The sequence below is a fragment of the Castor canadensis genome, chromosome 6 (genome assembly GCF_047511655.1).
Source record: "Castor canadensis chromosome 6, mCasCan1.hap1v2, whole genome shotgun sequence".
In the NCBI taxonomy this organism is placed as follows: Eukaryota; Metazoa; Chordata; class Mammalia; order Rodentia; family Castoridae; genus Castor; species Castor canadensis.
In genome coordinates this window covers 68754646-68777642 of record NC_133391.1, presented here as the reverse complement: position 1 = coordinate 68777642, position 22997 = coordinate 68754646, and the positions used below count along the sequence as shown (strand labels likewise).

Below are 22997 nucleotides of genomic sequence, written 5' to 3'. Positions count from 1 at the left end.
TGTTGGCTCCCCACATTATGGCTTGGCAGTGAGAGAAACACAGAGCAGCAACTTACAAATAAGGTAGGAACACCTTCCATGACCCTGAAAAGTCACGTTCTCCTGACCCCTAACTCAACAGTACATCATACAACAGAATTCCTAGGTCCTGTGCAAATGCCAATTTCAATTTCAGCCTATACCACCCCCCCCATAGACTTTTTCACTTTATTATAGATTGGCAAGAGAGTTGGACCACAGATTTGGGAGTTTAGGGTGCAGCAGTGAGGAGATTGAAAGGATGGGAAAGAACTGTGCACATGTGAAACCTTTGTGTGATTCTGATTGTCTCTGTGGGTCTTTCCACTTCTTACCACAGCACCTGCCCAGTCCATCACAAGATATTCAACACTCTTTGCTTTTTAAAAGTGAAATCTTTTTTTAAGGTTAGTACATATTCATTATACAAAAGTGAGTTTCATTATGATATTTTGATGTGAGGTTCGGTAGACAGAGGATGAAATCTTGAATTGGTTAAATTTAGTGGGTGTTCATATTATGTAATGAGTTTTTGTGGAAATATAACCAAAGACATAAGCCATGCCAGGCAAATAACATAAACAGAAATAATTTTCAATCTTCAAACTGGACTTAAGCCTAAAGTCTAGTTGGTAGGACTTAACAATCAATATACTCTTTATCCCAATTTTAGAAGTTAAGTTTCAGAAAGGCATACTTGTTTAGTTAATTTAGAATTCCTTCTTTTGATGAAAGAATTCTAAACATGCATAGAAAGTTATGGCAATGACCTCAGCAGCCTCCCAGTTGCCATTTCTTTATGTTAGATTATAGAACCAACAAAGCAGTTCAGAGGACACATAGCCTATATGTACCTCTCCTGCCTGCAGAAGCTGTGAGCTATTCTTTTGTAAGATACAAAGATGATTCATCTCATTCTAGGTATAAGTGATTCTAGTGAGCCACTTACAAAAACCTTACAAATATTTTCATGTTTTCAGCACATTGTGGACATATATTAGTGGAAAGTAGTACTCAGTGTGAAAAGGCTTCCATAGTTAACTACATGGGCCATTTTAGCTCAAGAGCAAAATCATTTATTCCATTTTGAATCATTGCCATGGTCTCTCACACCTTATACAAGGTAAGATCATAGACTAGAGAGACTTTAGCATCATTCCAAAGGTACATGTATATAGATAGAGATCTATATCATAAACAGCTTTATCTCTAATATCTACCTATCATCTATCTATCTATCCATATATCTATCATCTAAAGTTTGGCTTCAGCACAAAAGTAATTTTCTTCTCAAGATTATACCCCTGAGTTCCACCAGTATTTGGAGCAGAGTGTGGACCCTTGAGAGCTTCGAGCATCTACTGATGTCTTAATTACCTTCACACCTGGGAGGAGCCAGAGCTGAAGATTTAACAAGCACAGTCACCATCACTGCAACTGCCCAAGATCCAGCAGCAGCCCACTGCCCCCACCCAAGTCCAATACTGTGGATAGTGATGCAGAGAGCACTGGTACAGGAGGCCTCACAGCAATCGTGCTGTGAGGCACAGACAGATTACTCCAACACAGGTTTGGGAGCATAAATGATTTGATGAAAGAAATTTATATGGGTTGATCAGGAACTATACCAAGGAAGATGTATTTGTGTAGCAGACTGCTGTAAACAAGATTAACTCTAGGACCACCTTCCCAGCATAGGAGATGGAGAGACTGAGGAGTTTGATGTTAAAAGAGAAAAGGGTGTGGATACAGCAAATGTCACAGGCTCTGTAGAGATCCAATTTTGGTCAGGATCTGTGTGGCAGGATATAATTATTATAGTTGCTAACCACATCTTAGATTAGATTTAGATAAGTACAGAGATAGGCGATTACCAGGAGAATTACCACAAAAATGAGAGTGCAGAGAAGAAGGAGGGATTACATTGGGCTCCTGGAGACCAGACTCAACCAAGGTGGCCATACTACAATGAAGTTTCCTACCTTACTGTATGTAGAGACTCAGTGGGAGATGATCACAACCTACCGTTCTGGGAGAAGTGATGGGAGGGTACTGACAATCAGAGCATGGGAGAACAATGTAGATGACTGAAAAAAGAGTATGTACCATTGTTAAAGACCATGATTCCATAGTGGTCTTCTTACCAAAGATAGACTACATAGGTGGCAAGGAAGAGAGTAAGGAAAATCAAGGCAATGAGACTTGAGATCAGAAACCACCTCAACTCAGTATCTCCTAGTCCAGAAAACCATAAACCACCAGATGGCAAAGAGATAAAAGCAGCAGATCTATATCAGCTGATAGTCTGTCAGCTCCAGAGGCTGAGCAGGGCAGGCTGAGTAAAGGAGGCTTACCATCTCTTCCATGAGCCAGTTTAGTCATCCAATAAGGAAAAAGGAATATGAGGTGCAGCAGTAAGACTAGATATAAGATTGGAGTTCTTAAGTGCTTGCTTCTGCACATTGACCAGATGAGGAAAAATATCTGCATTATCTGTGAAGCATGGGATTTTAAAATTATTTTTTCCTTAAAGATGTCTCCTTTTCTGAATGACAAATTGTTTTTTTAAAGCCTGTTTGTTTTCAACACACTTTTAAAGTTTTCTAAATTGTCTCAAATATGGTCAACTTTGGATATTTAGGAACTTCATTTTTAACTTTGTAATAAATGCTTACAACTTGACTTTTCAAGAAGAGTTAACAAACTCCCTGTGCCTATCACTAAGGTTTTAAAGAGGGACATACACAAGGAAACTTCCTGTGTAGTTGCCTTAAACAAACAAAAATCATAAGAAAGCAGAACAGGTCCTGTCTGGGGGCTTGGTACCAGTGGGAGGGGGGAGGCTGTGGGGAATGGTGGGGAATATGGTGAAAATACTATGTACACATGTATGTAAATGGAAAAATGAGACCTTTTGAAAATATTCCAGGAATGGAGGAGGGGGATAAAGGAGAAGGATGGAGGGGGTGAATTCAAGTGTGATATATTTGATATATTTTAAGAATATATATTTTATGAAGTTCCTTTTGTAAATGTCACAATGTATCCCCAACACAATAGTAAAAAACAAAAAAAGAGAAAATGGAATATTGTTCACCCATAAAGAAGAATGAAATTTTGTGATTCATAGGTAAATTGATGGAAATTCATGTTAAGTGAAGTAAACCAGGTTCCAAAAGACAAAGGCCATATGTTTTCTCTCATATGTGGAAGCTAGATTCAAATACAAGCACAAGTATTATCATATATGCACATACACAGAGAAAGAATATGCTTTCCAAAGTGGGACTGTTAGAGGAGACCAAGGGAGGAAGAAAAGAATGATAAAGAGCAAATAATATTGAAATATATCACATTGGTGTAGGAACAAGACACCAGGAAATTCACTGAAAACTGTTGAACGATATGGGGTATGGTGGAAAAGATAAGGAAGAGTAATAAAGGGGGGCTGACTATTAAAATACAATGCATTTACAGGTAAAATACCCAGGCAAAACCTCACTGAACAATGAACAGACACAAACAACAGAGGACAGGAATATAAAACAGGTCATGTTAAAGGGAGGATAATAGCAGAACGCAGGGGAGGATAAAACAGAGAGGGTAAAGGAGGGTGAATTTGGTTGAGGTACTTTCTATAATGCGTGACTATGGAACACTGAAACTTCTTGAAGTAATTTTAAGAAGAGCTGGGGAAGAGGGAGGATAATGGAGAAGAGGAACTAAACTAGGGTACAATATATGCATGTATGGAATTGTCACAACACAACTCCCTGTACAAGTATCATGTACAAATAAAAATGTTTTTCAAGCAAAAAATAAATAGGGATATAACTATAGGCTATTGTATTCTTGCATGGAGGAGAGGATGAATTCACATATACATAGCACAGTTTTTCCACAATAACAAAGTAAACATTTTATAAATTGCATTTAAGTTGACAAGGAAAAAATTAAGGTGTGAAAGTCTATGTAAATTTTAATGTTGTCAGTAGACCTCTTAAAACATATTTGAACCTCACTGCTGTGATTTAACTAGATCAACTTAGTTAGAACCATATTAGGCTGAACAAGCTGTTAAATTTATTGACAGTAAAACATTTATTGAAGAACAAATCAAAAGCACTCTCATTTTTAAACAAAGTCAGAAGTATGTTTTTATACACATGTTACAAAATGTATAAATAATATGATAAGCCTAAGTAAAACTTACAAGATTCTAGCTTTAATTAATGGTGAATTGAGAAACAAGTATCTTTTAAGTAGTCCATTTTTATGAGAGCCAATATTTAAAAATTCCCAGTTACTAAGTGAAAAACACCTGGTGCTTATGTGTCTTAGCTTTCTATCAGTATAACAAAATACCGAGACAATCAACTTATAAGAGAAATGTTTATTTTGGCTTACAGTTTTGGATGTTCTGGTCCCAACATCAGTTGGCTCTATGACTTTGGATGAACAAAATTGCTCATGTCACAAACAAGGGAATAAAGAGGAAGAGGAAGGTGCTGAGGTTCCACACTCCCCTACAAGGACATGCTACCAGTGATGAAAGGGTTTCCCTCTAAGCCCTACCTCCTGAAGGTTTCTCCACCTCCCAATAGTGCCTGCTCGGGGCCAAGTCTAACAAATGAGCCTTTGGGAGACACAACCTCTAAGCTATAACACTTGGTAATTTGCAGATTAATATTAATGGGTAAACCAACTCACACACTAACAGGTAGAATTGAAAAGCCTGAATTTTCAATATGGCAAACTTCTAAAGCTTAATTTCCCATAAAATGGTCCAGTTCTATAAAACTACACCTTTGGTATACAACAATAATTACACTAAAAATCAAGACAACTCACAGGTTTAATGAGCCTTTTTTTCCATTGAAACTTGATAATGTTTTCATGAAGGTAGAATTAAAAAAATCTTTAAACAAAAAAAAATACTGGAAGGTTACATAGCCTCCAGAGGGCACAATTCTATGACCTTGCAATTCTGAATTTTGTAGATGTTGAAAGGTGTATCAATGACTGCTTTGTTTCATAAAAGTATTCCTTGTTTCAACAAGGATAAAACGGAAATTGGAAGAAATTCAGTGCAATTAACAGCCAATTACATTACATAGATGAGGCTCCCCAAAAAATCTGCTATTCTGGCTGCTTAACGGCAGTGTTACTTTAAGGAATGCGGATCCTTCTGGTGTCCAATTGTTCTTGGTGAGCTGGACTCTTCTCAGCCTTCCTTTCCCTTTCTATCACATGTCCCCATCTTTCTGCTTATTTAAGTACTACTAGTTTGCTCTTAAAGAAACTAACCAACTCTGCTAGCAGACATATATTTCACCCCCAATGACAGAGCTTCCAGGAAATGTATTTCCTTTGGAAAATGAAATTTACATCTCATGCTGGTTTCCAGTACATGGAAACCCGGGTTCTTTCAGCCTGGTATGTAGCCCCAAAATAGAAAATCTTGTGTGAGCAGTGAGGACTGCTAGAGGATCTCCATGTTCTAGACTTTATGTTCTAAGCCAGCAGGATCAAAGCTACCTGTCCAGAAGAGACCAGTGCTTCTTCACCTCTTCCATACATTAGGTGCCCTTTACAGCCTTACTTGCAATGACCAGAAGAAAGGCTGCCATTCCTTGGTGTCTCTGTTTTAGGGACATGTTACATGTACCTTAGGTGCTCATGAATATTAGAAAAGGCTCACTGGAGGGGGGCAGAAGACTGTGAGAGGAGAGTGAGGAGGAAGCTGAGTTCTATGCAAACATCTCCAAACGTGTTTAATATGTCTAACCTACCAAAACATAAGCTTAGTAACACAGCATGCTGCAGAGCTTTGGTTGTTTAGCACTGTAATGCGGTGGCAGGCTGGCAGCTGTACTAATTGCCACTGGTAGAATTATGAGAGACTATCCTAAATCACTAGCCTGGGAAAAGAACAAAATGCAAATTCTGAAGTATGATTTTTACTAGTGCATGTCACTTTCACAACATTACAGGGCTGAGAAATCCTGAATAGAACTACTATAAGCTGAAGGCTGTCTGTAAAATGGCCTCCATAATGATCTGTAGATGAAACCTTCTTATCCTTCTCTAGGAAACATTCCCTGATTAACTCTGAACTTTTCTGCTCCAGGTCACTTCAGCATCTCAGCACTCAGTTGTTCAGTGTATAGGATTCAGAGACTTTGGCTGTACTTCTCTCTTAGCCTCTCAGCTGAGACCATGGTACCCTGCAGCCATCATCTTCTGCTTCCTCACTTTTCCACTGCCCTTGGCCTGCTGGTGTGAAAAAGGAGGATAGTGGGACTGCAGTCCTCACTTGTGTCAACTGGCATAACCCATACCGTTCATGAACAGTTGTTTTTGAGGAATATAAATTTGACTTGAGAAGAAACATATCCCAGATTTCAAGTACAGGATACTTACAGGAAAAGGACTAATGCCTTAGAATATGTCAGCAGGATGGCATCATTCAGGCGGAAACTTAATCTAGTTTTAGAACTTCATATAAACTGCTATTCTAGAAGTTTCTAGAAAGCTATTGTTGGTTTGGGGTAATTATAAGGTCTCAGCTAATAAGGAGCAGAACTTTTTAAAAATTATTTTCAGTGCTCAAATTACAACCACATCAAAAGTAGACCGAATTTATAGCATGTGAGTGACAGTGTGAGTCTTCAGTGCTTCTGGCTTTGTGCCAGTGGTTCTCCAGGGAGCCTAAATTGTATCCTCAGGCTAGATTTGCTCCGCATATTCTTTTCCTGATTGAGGCTGATGCCACTGATTTCAGTATAGAGACATAGGATGTTTTCTGTGAAGGCCTGCTGGCAGCAGTATGTACTAGGTTGGATGAAGTGAGTACATCAGTGTTAAGGCTAGATGTTTTAGGGAATGTGGACTTGGGAATGATGAATTTGCAGAAGAGAGGTATGTAACTAGCCCTTTTTCTCCCATCTGCATGCAAGATTACAGATGCATCAGAGAAAACTGTTCCCTTTAATTTTTATTTACACTTTTTAGAAGATGGTATCATGGAACAGGAATCATGCTGTCTTCATTGTGTGTGTATTTCTGTCTTGTAGAGTCTTCTTCCATTTTAAAAACAATGCCCAGTACCATCACCAAAGGTTACGTCAATAATAATAAATTGCCTTTCAGACAGGATTTGGGCTAATAAGCACCGTGTTTGGATTGTCATTTCCCTTAAATCATGATTTAGAAGACAAGCAAACCTGGGCATTGGACCAGGTGTTTTCCTGGACTCATGCATATGTCTCTTGCCTCTGACTCCACCACTTCTCAGACACACCTCTCCATCATACTTTAGTTACCCTTCCTCCAAAACTCCTGATCAGTTGAAGTTAGAAAACTAGTGGATGTCATGAGGTAAACACAATCCTAGATGTTGTGCCCAATATATCACCACTTGAGCATTCCAGGATGTAAAAGTAACTGAAAGACAGAAGCTAACATGTGTAATGAGAGGATATAACAAAGACTATATCAAGTATATTAATGGCAAATACAATTTAAACTATGTATGCATTCTCTTTGTGTCTCTGTCTTTCTCTCTGTTTCTCTCTCTTGTGTGTGTGTGTGTGCCCTAGACTCAGGTCACTAGAGGAATTCATGTTACTCTTTTACTCAGGAAGTATAATGGAAAGCAGAGAGAGTGAGGAAAGGGAAGTGATATAGCAAAGTGGGATATTGTGTCACTTTCACTGCTTACTAATGACACAACCAGCCAGTCTACTTTTATATTATACTTGTTATTCACTGCCCTATATTTATTGTAAATATTTTTGTGACATCTCAAGTATACTTAAACTCTCCTCAAGTTGTTGTAGATCTCTATACAAATTTGGCCTGCAGTTTATAGTGGGTGACCGGTCCCTACTAACAGGTATTTCCTTAGTATGCCTTTATGAAGACTTTACTCTAAAAGAACAGGTCAAATGTGAGGAAAATGGCTCAAAAAAATGTTTGGAGTTGCAGAAAACCTACTCACTTTTGGTGGAAAAGTTAGGTTTTATTAATATTACGAGATTATTCTTTTGGAATACAGAAACAAAGATTGCCTTGGGATATGGGATAGAACAAAACTGAAAGATACATTCACCAGAAACCCACAGGTAATCAGACCAATTTAATAGGTCATCCTTATTATCCTTTGCTAACAGGTGGGGGTCATCAGTACATCTACAGGAATATAGATGTAAGATGTGAAGGTATTCAGCCTGTCCATTTATGGTGCTTCCTACTTTCTGTATAATGGAAATCAGCAGGAAATTCCACTGCACACACCCTAGGTCCCACAACAGGAATTAAGAGAAGAGAAAGTAGTATTTACTAATCCATTACCAGTGCGTGGTAGACATGATGCTGGTGATGATGGAGTGTGCTGGAGTCTTGCTCTGAGCAATCAGGCTACCGAATGGGACAACACCAGTCTTTAGGCTCTTATCATTTTGCTTTTTACGCTTAGGCAGGCATAACTCTCCTCTGAGCTTCCCAGACTGAAGCATTCATCCTGAGTTCTAAGGGTCCATTGTATGATAAGGTTAATGTTCCATGTATGAAAGTGTAGTTGGCTCTACTCCACATCAAAACATCCCCAGAGAGAAAAACAGAGTACAGGACTATTTTTGTGCAGAAGTTGCCTTTTATGAGAATTCCAGCACAGAATGCAACCTCAATAGCTCCCTGAAAATCTGTTTCCCATGTCAGCAGAAAGTATTTTGAAGTGGCTTTTGTCTTTGTCTGGGTAGGTGAAGGGAGTATATGTAGTAGATGCCCATTTAAAGATAAAAGCAATCATGTTTATTTTATCTACATTCTCATTCTCTCTGTCTGTCCATCTTTCTTTTGACAGGATCTTTCTGTATAGCTCGTGTTGGCCTCATACTCATAATCCTTTTGCCTCCTGAGTTCTGGGATTATAGGTAAGAACCACCAAGTTTGACTCTCATTTTCTCTTTTCAGTCAACATTTTCTCAGGTGTTTTGCCCCTATATCCTTCTTCTTCTTCTTCTTCTTTTTTTTTTTTTTTTGCACTGTCTTCCTGGACCATTAACATCCATGTTAGAAAGAAAGGAACCAGATGGTCATGGTAACCAGCATCAGGGTGGTTATTCACCTCAGTTGTAAAATTTTTAGATACAATTTTGCATATACATTTGTATTATGTAATCCTCCCTAAATGTTCAGGATGACAGTCCAGATCATTTCTGTTCCAAATTGCTACCTTCTTTAGCCATCTTTTATTTACTTCCATCCACTGTGCTTTTCTTTCTCTTTCTCTGATAAGTTTTGAAGGAGGCATATGGAATAATGATGGTCTGCTCTTAGAAATTAGTACATACTAAAAATTCCAAAATATTAATTTCATATTTAATACTCAAATCATCACATATCTTGAATACCAAGTGATGAATGTGAATTGGTAGCATTATGGAAAAGGTGATGGATGTAGTTTAAAATATGAACAGTAGAGCTGCTATGTGATTTAGCAATCCCACTTCTGAAAACATTTCCAAGGGAAATAAAGTACTTATCTCCAAGAGATATATGAACTCTCATTTCTTTTTGTGGTACTGGAGTTTGAATTCAAGGCTTCACACTTCCCAGGCGGGCAGTCTCTGCTTGAACGACAGCAACGGCCCCTGCACTCTCATTTTTATTGCAGCATTATTCATCTTAGTTAAGATAAGGAAACTTCCTGAGTTTTGACTGGTGGAAGAATGGTATAAGAAATATGAGAAGTATATACAGTGGAAAAGTATTCAGTCTTAGCTAGAAGAAAATCCTGTCATCTACAAGAATGTGGGAGAAACTAGAGAACATTATGTTATATAAAGCAAGCCCAACTCGGAGAAATGAATACTGAAAGAGCTTACTGAAATGTGGAATCTGAAAAAATTTGAACTCATAGAAATGGAGAGTTCAGGATGGTTATATGAATCATAGGGTACAGGACCTTGGGAGATGATGGTCAGTGCGTATAACACCAGCTTAAAGATGGTAAGTTCTGGAGAATCAATGTTCAGCATGGTAGTTATAGTTAATAACAATGTATTATATAATTGAAATTGATAAGAGAGTATATATCTTACATATTATCACCACATATGTAGAGAAAGTAATTCTGTTGAAATGAGAGATGTGTTAATAAATTTGATTGTGGTAATCATTTTTTAATGTATACATATGTGAAAGCATCATGTACACCTTGCATGCAAACATTTTTTCAATTATATCTTAATAAAGCAGGAAAAAACTTACATAAAAGGAATAGTTAGTATTGTGTATGTAGCTCAGTTGTAGAGCGAATGCTTAGCATGGTCAAGTCTCTGGGTTCAATCCCCAGCATTCTCCCCATCACCCCCCACAAAAAAGGGAAAAACAAAAAAGAATACTGTCGAGTGACAGGCTAGTTGTATTCATTGAACTTTTGTTTTGAGAGATTGTCTTGTTATGTACAGCCACATGTTCTTGAACTCCTGGTCCTCCTGCCTCAGCTTCCTAGGGCTGGGATTATAAGCATGACCCACTACACCCAGCTTCATTGGACATTTATTACCCTGTAACATTTGTTACCTTGTAATAGAAAAGTCAAGTTTTACATAAGAAGACATTAAGACCAACCTTGAATGTGAAATGGAGGGCTCAAAGGCAGTTGGATCTCTTAGTCAAATGTTCTAGACAAATCTTCCTCGTCTCTGTGGTTTTTTTTTCAGTTTGCTTCATGTCTGTGTCTTTCAATCTACGCAAACTTCACAATAGCTCTAGTAGGAATTTCACCATCACCTGCCACTGAATCTAGGAAGTGGGAGTATAGAGAAAACCAAAGTCCAGCGGCAAGAGGACCATCCGTGACTGAGGTAATTTTTCTCAGGACAGTAGAGAGGTAACAGGGAGCTCAACTAGCAAATGGGGAGCAAAAGAAAGAGAGGACCTATGGAGCTATACTTTTATTAAGGTTCCCTTAGGCTTTCCATTGGTGATTGTGAATTGACTAGTTAAAAGAAAACACATGAGAATGGAGGAACTTATCTACATGAATTGAGTGTGAACTGTCAGGTTATGTCAAAGTCAGCAGCTGTTGGGTGGGGTGTGTTTGGGTCAATGAGATGAAGAAAAAGCAGGTTATATCAGAAACATGAAGCAGGAAGTGGCAGTTTTAAATTAGCCAAATGTGAAAGGATGCTGCTGGGTTTCAGTTTATGCCAACACTAAGAAGGGTGTTATTATATACTGAAGAAATTAAGATTAAAGTAAAATTACCCTATCAGGTTGTTTAATAGAAGTGTTGATTGGTATTTAATTCCCTGCTTTTTCAAATATATCTCATTTCGTTGGCCCCCTAACAGGGACATGCAATCCTTAAGAATGAGTTGAAGGGCTGGTTGGCTCAAAGAACTCATTACATTATTTAGAAATATCACTGTGCTATTTTTCCTTTATGAATTTGTATTTCAAGATTCAGAGGATTTCAGCCTAATTAATAATCAACCTCTTTCTTGAATATATCTCTTTGAGGAGAACTTTAGCATCATTAGTCACTGTGTCAAGGAAATAAATTTGCAAGCAAAAGATTATTCTAATGTAAAAATTCATAGTAAGGAGATTTCCATTATCTGAACAGACCATCTGCCAATATTCCCAAAGTTTTTCTTGTATTGTTTCTTCTTTCTTAGTTTTCAACAGACTTGGAGATTTAATGATTTCCTTGAGTTGTTCCATAGGAATTTGCCAGTCCTTAGCCAGATTCTGTAAGGATGCATCATCCACTCCAAAGATGTCTTGATATTCATATAAGCTTTCCTTCAGCTTCTCCACATCGCTTTTCTCAAGGACATTAGGTGTGTAAGGCAGTAATGTTACCTTCAAGGCTTCTAACCTGATTAAGTGTTTCAGAGACTCTCGCTTTCTTTCAATGGCTGCCTCAGCAATATTGAGCAGAGAAAGCATGAAATTGTTGTGCTTTTGAGCAGGGAGCTCCTTAGATAAGACGTTGTTCAGGATTTGTAAGTCATACTCAGATAAATTGTTGTTAGAGATCAAGAAAATTTGTGGTTCATCAATATTATTCTGTTTAAAACTCTGTGCAAAATGGTATCGGATCTGCTGAAGGAATTTTTCTTTTTCAAAGGCAGTTGGATGAATTTTCTCTTCATTTTTTAAGTCAGAGTCTACCTTGGTTTTCACATAGTAGAAATCCTTCTTCATTTTTCTGATCTCTTTGGCAAGATCTAAATCATGTTGCGTGAAGCGTGTACCAGAAATGATAATGAAGAAGTCATAGTCATTGAATTTTACTTTCTCAAGATAATCATTTGCATGTAAATTAGTGGTTTCCATGGCAGGCAGTTCCCATAAAATCACCTTGGAATTCTTTGGGTGTTTGCATGGCATTCTGTGCTTGGTGATCTCTAGCACCCCAAAGGGAGCTGCATCTTTTTCTTCAGGTTCAACCCTTCTCAGGGCATTGATGAAACAGGACTTCCCTGCTCCAGACAACCCTATCACAGCCACATTAAATGGAGTGTTATCAATTTCTTGTAATGCATCATTTATTGCAGAGTTTACCCCCTGAATGTTTCCTTTGGTCAGTTGTAATTTGATTGAATGGATGATTTCCTGAGAGATGATTTTGTTTCCTATCTTCAAGTTCTTAAAATATGCAGTAAATCTGGAGTCCCAATCTTGTTGTTCTCCACAATTAAATTCATGAGAAAGCTCCTGACCCATGATTGTGAGCAAACAAAGGAACTGAAAGAAAGAGGGGAGAGGAAAGTTGAAATACATTGCTGTGCTAAAAGCTTTGCTTTAATCAAGAGTGCTGCTGCCTTATTTTTCCCCTTTGTTATGGCCTGACATAGAGCAGTTTTGATATCTTCCTGCTTTCTCTGAATTAAGCTCTTTATTGTGGAAATATTTAAACTCAAACAATAAGAGAAAATATTACAACAATCTGTATGTATCATTTAGCCAACATCAACAGCCATCAAAACATGACCTGTGCTATTTTGTCCAATTCTAATGGAGCATACTAAAGCAAATCCAGGAATTACAAATAATGCCTGTGAAACATGGGATCTATCTTGGATGGCCATTTGATCTCTAAGAGTATTTTGAACATTCTTAGAACTCTTATTCCTGTCTTGTAGAAATTGATTTTCAATTTTAAACATGGACAAAAAGGTATTTTCTCCAAGATTCAAAAAGTTTGACAAAATTTGCAAGTAAATTTTATATACAGAAACATTTTAAAAATCATCTCCACCAAGCACTGGAAATCCAGGTCTCTAGTCTTTTACAATTTTGTTTTATTGTTATAAAAGATTAGCAACTCCATCAAAGAAAATAATTTTACATAACTAAGCAGCAGAATTCTCATCCAACTTTATGAAGTGTGAGTGATGCCAGATGTTGATGAGTTTACTCTTTCTTAATGTGTTTACTCTTTCTGATCTGATGAGCATGTGTTATGAATCCTCCTTTGAACTCCATTCTATTACATGTGCTTTTTTCTTGTTAAACTGCTATTACAGATGGGAGGGCAAGATGGAAGAGTAGAAGTTTCCCCCATCAGACTCTCTGAATGAGAAGAAACTGGATAACAAAGGAGAGACTGCATTTTGAAGATAAAAAGAGAGGAAAATCATGGAGAATGACGAAAGTGGTGCAGGATGGAGGAAAAATACAGTGAAAAAGAAAGGAAATAGAGCACATTAAGAAATAGTTTAAAGGTTCAACTCCAGCTTCTGTGAAGGAAGTATACTGAACACAACAATTACAAAATAATAAGGAAGATGGCAGAAATAAGCCTGGTAAAAACTTTCAATAAATACAAGTGAATTCAACTCACCAAGTAGAGTAAAAAAGTCAACAGAATAATGATAATATAAGTTCAAAACTAGTGTGTTGGAAGGCATTCCTTTCAAAAGAATATAAAAACCAACATGAATTAGAAGAAATAATTAAAGGTTTAAAACAAATATATTGTATTATGTAAAGAAATATCAAAACACATAAATATCAGGAATATTTGCACACTTTAAAAAAGTCAAACAGATATTCTATGAATATTTTCACTCAACATACAGGAATTTTAATTATTGCATTGCTTACATTAGTATAGATTGGAAGACATTGCCAATTTCTATCACCAGAGGTAGTGATAAGAGAAGTAGAGTGGTTCCCTCCAAGAGGTCCAATGGACAAACAGAAAGGAAAAATTCAGAGATGAAATACAAACAGTATTGTGTTAGGCAGTATTCCAAGATAAACTCCAACAATAGATGACTCCTGTATTCTCTTGATTTTATAATTCTCCCCACTTCCAAATGTTGCCAGACCTGCACATTGCTTCTTATAAGGAGAACATGGAAAAGGTGACTGATTCTGTTAAAAGGGATGGTGATTTCATCTTTCTAACGGACTCACTCCTTTGCCAACTTTAAAGAAGTAAACTGACATGTGGCAGATAACTACATGGTAAGGATTGAGAGCAGCTTTCATCCAATAGCTACCAAAGAGCGAAAGTTCTCATTGAATAGATTTTGAGGACATAAATCATGCCACTACTGTGTGAACACACTTGGAAGCGAATGCGTCTCCTCACATATCCCTCAGATGAGACCCCAGCCCTGACTAACTTCATGATTGCAGTCCTCTGAGGAAGGCTGAAGGGAGTTATCCTGTGAAACCATGCCCAGATTCACAGCCCTCAGAAACTAAAAGAAATTAATTGTGCATTGTTTTAAGTTGATGAGTTATGGGTAGTATTTTTTTTTAACAGAAATAGATAACTCTTGTACAATGAATGCCTGTTAAAGATATAAGGTGAAGGAAGAAAAAGTTGAGATTGAGGCCTTTGACTCAACATTATTCACTCAATTAAAATTACAGATACACAGCTTGATACTGCATTTGCTGCAAATATATATATATAATTAAAAGAAAAATACATATATAACAATTCAATTGTTGAGTCTGGGTACTGGAGTGGAGTGAGTTGGTGTATGGGAATAAGTGGGATGATAGAATGATGAAAGAAGGGACAGGCTTGCTAGAAGCACAGGGTAGCAGTCCATACAAGGAATGATGGCATTCACTCCATGACTGTAAATGAAGACTCCAAGAGCAAAAGATAGATACAATAGACTAAGAAAGTTATCCTACGTCATATGGAATGAAAGCAAATAAACCCAATATAGCAAGAATAAGGAAAAGAATAAAGAAAAAGGATAGATATTCCTTTAAGGTATTCTTGAAATGATGTGAATGAGCAAAATTAGAGATGTTAAAAGTGTTAATAAATTCTAGATGCACACTTGTAATCCTAACTACCTGAAAAGCAGAAATGGGGATTTTGACCTTGAGACCCGCCTAAGTAAATTTAGCAGACTCTATCTAAAAAACAAAAACAAAAACAAAAACAAAAAACAAAAAACACTTGCCAGCAAATGTGAGATCCAGGGTTAAATAGTCAAAATTGAACAAGTGATATATTAGATTTGAATCCAATGGCACATTTAAATAGTATTTAAATGTAATATTAGAAATTTCAAGTCAGAATAAATTTCTGTGAATGCATATGAATCAGAAACATTTCTATAGACATGAAGTATTGAAATTACTGGGAGGTCAAATAGAAAATGACAGTAACCAGTAAACATGATAATAATTACAAAGAATTTAACTTTCTCTAAGAGGTTTGAACCAAATAGGTCAAAAAGTTCTAGAAAACATTCAAGGATCTGAGAGCATACATGTGTAATTGTAGGTTAAAAAAAGAGGAGAAAAACCTATTTTCACATGCTCAATTCATTTTAAATGTGAAACAATGCTGACGACAAACTGTATAATAAAAAGAAAAGAAAATGACAGATCATTCTTAATTATAGTCATAGCCAGAAATAATTCTAAGTAATAAAAAGAGCTAACAGAGAAGTCACATATACCTAAGTATATATATAAGTATACATGCATGTGTGCATACACATGTATCAGGTAAAGTAGAAAAATTTGAATAATCTATTAACATAAGTATGACATATGAGAAGAAGCAAAAAAACAAGATTATTGTTGAAAAGAACCTTTTCAACAAGAACTGGCTCATATTTCACATCCTTACTTTCTTTTCTTTTTTAATCTGTCTTTTCAAAGACTTTCTATGTCAGCATATGAACTCCCATGATTAATCAAGGAAACTCAGAGTAACCTTGACACCTTCCTTGATCCTCATCTCTCTGTCTAATCCTGATACCCATTTGTAAGCAACCCTTTTGGCTGTTTCTCCAAATCTATTCACACTTGATCACTTGTCACACATCAGCCACTTTACCTTCTCCGACATGCCATCGTTTCTAGCTTAGATTATGCCAACTGAGCTTTGACTCTTTTTTTTTTCCCATCCTTATCTTGGCAGCAACACTAATTTTCAAACACAGGCAAATTTATCCTTTTAACACATGAATTAGATCAAGTCACCCCTGTTTATAAAACTCTCATAGGGACTCTTGGTTTATTCTTAGTGAAAGTCCTTCACATACACAACGCACCTGCCAGGCACGACATACCTTTGACCTCATTTACTACTTCTGGGCCCCTTGGCCTCCTCTTCCATCCACTCTGCTATTTCCTGTGCTGTGCTCTTACCTCAGGACTTTTGCACTTATTTTCTGCTGTTGTTTCCTTTATTGCTTTTCCCTGATGGCTACATGGTTACTAATTTAATCTCCTCCCTCTAGGTTCTATAAATTATGTAAGGATTTTTTTAGATTTTATATTCTTACTGTGATAAAATTCATCTAACATTGTCATTCACCATCCTCTTTTCTGTTTCTTTTTCTTCATAGAACTTACAGCTATATGATATATTCACTTCATATATTTACTTGTTATCAGCTTCCCACAATATAACCGAGCCTCAGAGTGGCAGGATGTATTTTTGTCATGTTCACTGCTCCAATACTAATACCCACAGAAATGTGATAATTTACCATTTGGAAAATGAGTGGAGGAAATAGGGAAACCAATTAAATGCTCTTTTGAATAGTTGTGGATATTCTGTTGTTCTTTTGAATAGCTGTGGCTATTCTGTTGTTCTAACTGCTCTTTGGGTCATTTAAGTTCTACCCCATTTACAGAGAGTGGTGCCAGGATTCTGATAAGGATAACATGCAAATACAGAATAGGGACTGTGTTAGTCAGACTCTTTGTTGCTTGACAAACACCTGAGAGAAAGTTTAAAAGAGGAAAGAGTTATATAGACTCATGGTTTCAGTCCATTGTCTCATGACCCTGTCTCTTTTGTCCTGAGGTAAGTTTGAATATCATGGCTGAAGGTTATGGAGTAACAAAGTTGTTCTCTTCCTGGTAGCCATGTAGTAGAGAGGAGGAACAGGAATGGATGGCTTCACAGTAACACTCCCAGTGACTTCTGTCTACAATTAGGCCTTACCTTCTGCAACTGTACCTGCATCCCTGTCTTTACATATTTTGATTTACCAGTAGATTATTCAGTTGCTGAAGGAAGAGGCCTCAATCTGACAATCTCGCAATCTCATAATCACTTCCCTAATGTGCTTCCTCTGTATACTGATTGCATTGAGGACCAGGCATCCACACATGAGACTTTGGGAGACACTTTGTATCCAAACCATAACAGAAGGTCTCTTTAGAAACACGAAGCACTGGCTGTATGAACCAACACAAGCAGAGCAGCCAGCCTCCCTGCACACATGGCCCCTGTTCCCTGTCAAATGTAAAGGAAAAAAATTCATAAAGCTGTTCCAGAAAGAAGAGCTACAGAACTCTGCTTAATCTCATTGCAAATACAACGTTCCTGTATTCCAAAGAGCAGGCTGCCACCCACATGACTCTGACTAAACTGAGTGTTTGCTTAAAAACAAAACAAAATAAGTAAAAGAACAAATGGATGGAAAAATCTTCATAGATTTCATAAAACACATTAAGTGAACTTTGGTTAATGTCATTCATATGATTACCAATCACTCCAGTGAACTATTAGGCAAATTTTTTTCTTCTCAATAATCCAGAATCCAGATGCCTTAGAATAGGAAAACAAAATACTAGGATAGGCAGGATAAAGTTTTTATTGGCTGAGGATTACTGTTAAAGTAAGTCACATAGGCCTCAATCTTTGTTTTTTGAGTAGAACTGTGGATACATAATAAGTATAGAATGGCAGAACAGAACTGCAAGAGATGGTATCAGGAAACCATGACACAGAAGCCACCATGAAGAACATAGGCAAGGTGAAGACATGCATATAATTCTGGCAGTGGTTCTCAGAGTGATTTTGTCCCTATTGGGGACATTTCTCGGAGACATATCTGATTGTCACACCTGAGATGCTACTGGCACATTTTGTGCAAAGGCAGGAATGCAAAAGATAGGAATTCCTTTTCATACCCCCACATTTGACTCCCACAGGTAAAAATGTTTCAGGCTAACCATGCTATTTCAGGCTAAAAATGTCAAGGTTGACCAAACTTAGGCCATGGGAACTGAGTGAACATCTAGTCTTTCTCATTTACATACTGAATAGCATAGCTCAGTCTTTGGGTAGTGAGCAGGAGAGACAAATGGGGGAAAAATTACTTTCATAATTATACGAGAGCTGATTGGGAGAAAACAGTTATGGTGATGGCAATCATTCTCCCTTATGCAAGGAAAAGCACAGAAATGTGAAGGAATCTAGTATGCTGGATTGCAAGGAGATGGCTAGGACGTAGGCAAAAGCTGAGAACTGTGCCAATACTTCAGATTGCCAAACAGAGATTTTTCTACTTATACTTTCTCAGAGCAGATCAGATGCTGGGGAGAATGATAAAGAACAGAGATACCAGGAGAGGCATAAAGCAGGCTAGAATGGACCCAAAGTGACCCAGGAAGGTTCCTGGGAGCAGCCTCAGGTCACCTGAGAATAACTGGGCTGGGAGGAATAAATGTGGAAGCAGCATCATGGCCAAAGTTCTAAAGAGAGATCATCTATAACTGTTGACCACAGAGATGTGAATAAATGGAATTTGACACGAGAAGTTAAACTACAACTATAGCAATCAACACCATAGCTAAATTTATTGAGGGAGGGGACAGGTACCCGTGGGCATGTACAAATGTCCCTTAAGGACACAGCATGTATTCCTTCACCAGATGTCACCTTCTCAGTTTTTTTTCTGTCATTCATTCAGTCACAACTCTGTGTTGTAATGATAAGATTAATCTTAAATATCTTGTCCGGTGAGTATGAACAGAAAAGGAAGTGAAAAGAACTTGAGATTTCATTCCTTAGAGAAGGGTGCATGTCTAAATGACATTATTTTATCAATATACCCTGACATGGCTCATTTTTCATCACAAATGTAAGATTATTAGTATTCCTACATTACAATAAAAAAAAAAAAAGAAAATGAAAAGACTCTCCAGTCCTGGATTTCCACAGCCAGTTGTAGCAGAAGTGGTGTGCAGAGGATGTCCTTTCACTCCAAGTGTAGCTTCCACTGGAGTGCAAGGCATGAGAAATGCTGAATTGAGTGGAGAGAAGGAAGAAAAAAATGACTAGAAAGTAGCATAGAATTGAATAGAGCAAACTTCATGTATTCTGTAGTGAGGTTTCAGAATATATTCTGGTACATCATGCATTTTCAACCATTCTAGGGAAAGGCACTAGAGGCAGGTTAAAAAAAATACTTGCGTAAATTTTCCATCTAAATAATATCCAAAACATTGGCTATAAGTCTAGGTAAACTTGAGCACCTAAGTCATCAGCTAATCTTTCCTCCTCCCCATTAAGACTCCCTAGCTTCCAAATGGAGTATCCCAGCTTTCCAGTCCATGTTCCTAAATGTCTTATTACCCATCAGTTCCTTAGAGAAAAAAGATATCAGCTCTGAATGCTTTTGCTGAATTACCTGTTCTTCTGTGTCTGGTTGATGTGCTCACTGTTGCTTAGAAATTGTCTCCTACTGTGCTCCGGTCTCTTCACTTGAAATCCACCTCTGCTTCACTCATACAAAGCAGTAGATACTAGGAGAGGACTTATACATCCACTGATTTCTGTCCAAGTCCTCAGTGTGCTGTTGGCCAGTCATGAGTGTGGATCTCATTTCATTACAGAATTCTGAAGAATAGAAGAGTGAAACCAAACTAGCATATGTTTGTCTTCCCACTGACTCAGCCAATTCTGGGAAGAGGAAGTTGCAAAGTCCTGAGGTAACAAATAAGCTGGGTGAAACATGGCTTGGCAGTGAGGGAAACACAGAGAAGCAACTTACTAACAAGATTGGGGGTCATTTTCTCTGACCCCCAACTCCACAACAGTCTAAACTAAGATGCACACAACAGAATTCCTGGGCTGTCAACAAATTTCAATTTCAGTCTCACCCTGTACATCCTCTGCTTTCAGCTTCTATTACTGTAACTATATTTCCTCACTATCATTTATTCCCAGTAACTTCACCACTATTGTTATAGACAATAGTGAGGACTGGACTATAGGAATGGAGGTTTGGGGTAGGGCAGTGAGAAAACAGAAAGGATCGGAAAGTCAGTATGGATGAACCCATGTCAGTATGGTGAACCCACCTAACTGTCCTGGACTGTGCACATGCAAGGCCCTCACTCTCAATTGCCTTCTGGTTCTCAGTAGCTGCGTTGCAGTGGGGGTGCTGCTTATGCATAGTTCAGTCAAAACAACAGAGGCCCTCTAGCAATTAAGTCATTTGCCCAAAATCAAATAGAAAGGAGATGTAAGACTTCTCTAACCATCTTGTAAATTGCTGTCATTCACTCAAATAGTTTATTGAACATGTTTATGTTCAACAATCTCCCTTGGGGATGGAGATCCAGGGAGACATGAAGAACTAACACCATGCAATTGCATTTACCTTAAAGTCTCATGAAGTAGAACATATCCATGCCAAGGAAGCTCTGCTTTACAAATATTGACTAGATCAGGTCATAAGATGAGAGCTATTACCTAACATAAATATAAGTGTCTGTTATAGTCACAGTGTCATTTATTTGACCATTGAAGCTCATTCAGTTGTAATTTGCGTAATGTGTTTCAACTAAAGGTGGTGCCAGGCCCTGCAGCACTGTTTGCACACAATTTCTCAGTAGAAGTAAGGCCCTGTTTTACAATGGAAGGAAGTCAGTCATCTCTCAGAGGCCCCATATGACACTGCTGTATTTCAGGAATCTAGGACATTTCTGGGAATGTGAAAGTGAAGCTATTTTACTATGCTGCTTGCTAGTCACAAAAGTAGTGTGTAAAGCTGGAAGTGGGGAGATGTGAAATGATTGAAGGGAGCCCTGGCAGACAGTGGATGAGAAGGGGAATTAGCTTCTTTACTTATCCATCCTCTCTAATTGTCTTTTTGTATCTCGCACTTTTTTATCATAGTACTTGTCTCCTAGCCACACTGCAATATATTTATTGTCATTTGCTTTTTAGCAGTGAAATATTTATTTTAAATTAGTGTATGTTAAATGTGCAATATAGCATGTTTCATTATGGTATTTTCATTCATATGAGACTCTGGGGACATCGAATGAAATGTCAAATTTATTAAATTAGTAACTGTTCATGTCATGTTGTGAATTTGTGTGGAAATATAACCAAAGCAATTAAAAAACCATGTCTAGCAGAAGACATGAGTAGAAATGAAATTCCAGTTTTCATGTCTGACTTAAGCCTAATGTCTAATTGATGGGAACTGTTTGGTCTGGGAGCCTAAAGGACAGATGAATGAGTATCCCATCCCCCATGGAGAGCACTTTGAGCCCTGCATCCTGAGAAGGAGTTATAAATCTGCATTCCTGCACCCTGAGAAGGAGATACAGGGTCTCATAAATCTGCCACAGGACTGATAAAAAAAAATGCTCTCAAGGTTGTTTCCCCCCAATAAGAGGCAAACAGACCAGCTCATCAAAGACAGCCCATGCATGTGAATCCACGACCAATGACAAGAACCCACCTAACCCTTACCCTTACCCAGAGTTAAAGAGTCCATAAAAAGCCCCAGCCTTCACCTGAGCAGAAAGCCACTGGTTTCTGGGCTCCGCTGCACTGCTCTAGCTGTAGCCTTTCCTTTCTCTCTAATAAATCTTACTTTGTGTACTGGCTTTGTCTCACGAGTCAATCAACTGCCTCATGAGCCAGTTCTCTGGCCTGTGAAGGCCAGGACCCTCGATACTGGCCCGCAACACTTCACACCAGCATATAACATAACAAACAATCTATATACTCTTCATCCTAATCTTAGAAGTGAAGTTTCAGAATGGCATACTTATTAGTTAATTTATTAGTCTTCTTCTGAGAAAAACTTTATACATGTACAGAAGGTTACTGCAATGATCTCAGCATCCTCCAAGCTGGCATTTCTTTATGATGGTTTACAAAATCAGTGAATCACATCAGAAGAAACCCAGTTTGTATGTAACTCACCTGCTTGTACAAAAATGATTCATCTGATTCTAGGTATAATTTATTATAGTGAGTCTCTCATTAAAAATCATGCAAAGATTTTCATGATTTTAGCACATTATGAGCTATGTTGGAGATATGTAGTTCTCAATATAAAAAGGTATTATTCATAATTAACTATATGGGACATTTTAACTGAAGAATATCATTATTTACTCCATTGTCATGGTCTCTCACACCTTATACACAGGAAGGTCATAGATCGTAGGCTTTAGTAACATACCAAAGGTACATATGATAAATATGGAGGTAAAGAGCTATATCTATCATAAATAGCTGTGTCACTGTATCTATTTGTCCATCTACCTATAGAGAAATCTGGTTTCAACACAGAAAAAATTTCTTCTTCATGATTATATTCCTAGTTTCATCAGTACATGTAGCATAGTAGGGACCCCAGAGAGCCCTGAACATGTACTGAGATGGAGGACTATTTAATTTCACTGCAGAAGGAGCCAGTGTT

The 22997-nt window shown here is 37.6% G+C and overlaps 1 protein-coding gene across 2 annotated transcripts in view; it reads right to left on the bottom strand.

Moving 5' to 3' along the window:
• Positions 1-8020: 8020 nt before the first annotated feature.
• Positions 8021-22997, bottom strand: part of LOC109693549 (interferon-inducible GTPase 1-like) — a 35239-nt gene continuing 20262 nt past the window's right edge. The window contains exons 2-3 of one of the 2 annotated variants that reach the window (XM_020174903.2): positions 19959-20167; positions 8021-12783 (exon numbers count right to left, since the gene is read on the bottom strand). In XM_020174903.2, coding sequence (XP_020030492.1) covers positions 11509-12762 — 1254 coding nt within the window. In that variant the 5' untranslated portion in view covers positions 12763-12783; positions 19959-20167 and the 3' untranslated portion in view covers positions 8021-11508. The remainder of the gene's footprint in view (positions 12784-19958; positions 20168-22997) is intronic. The other variant, XM_074076632.1, reaches the window with a different exon arrangement.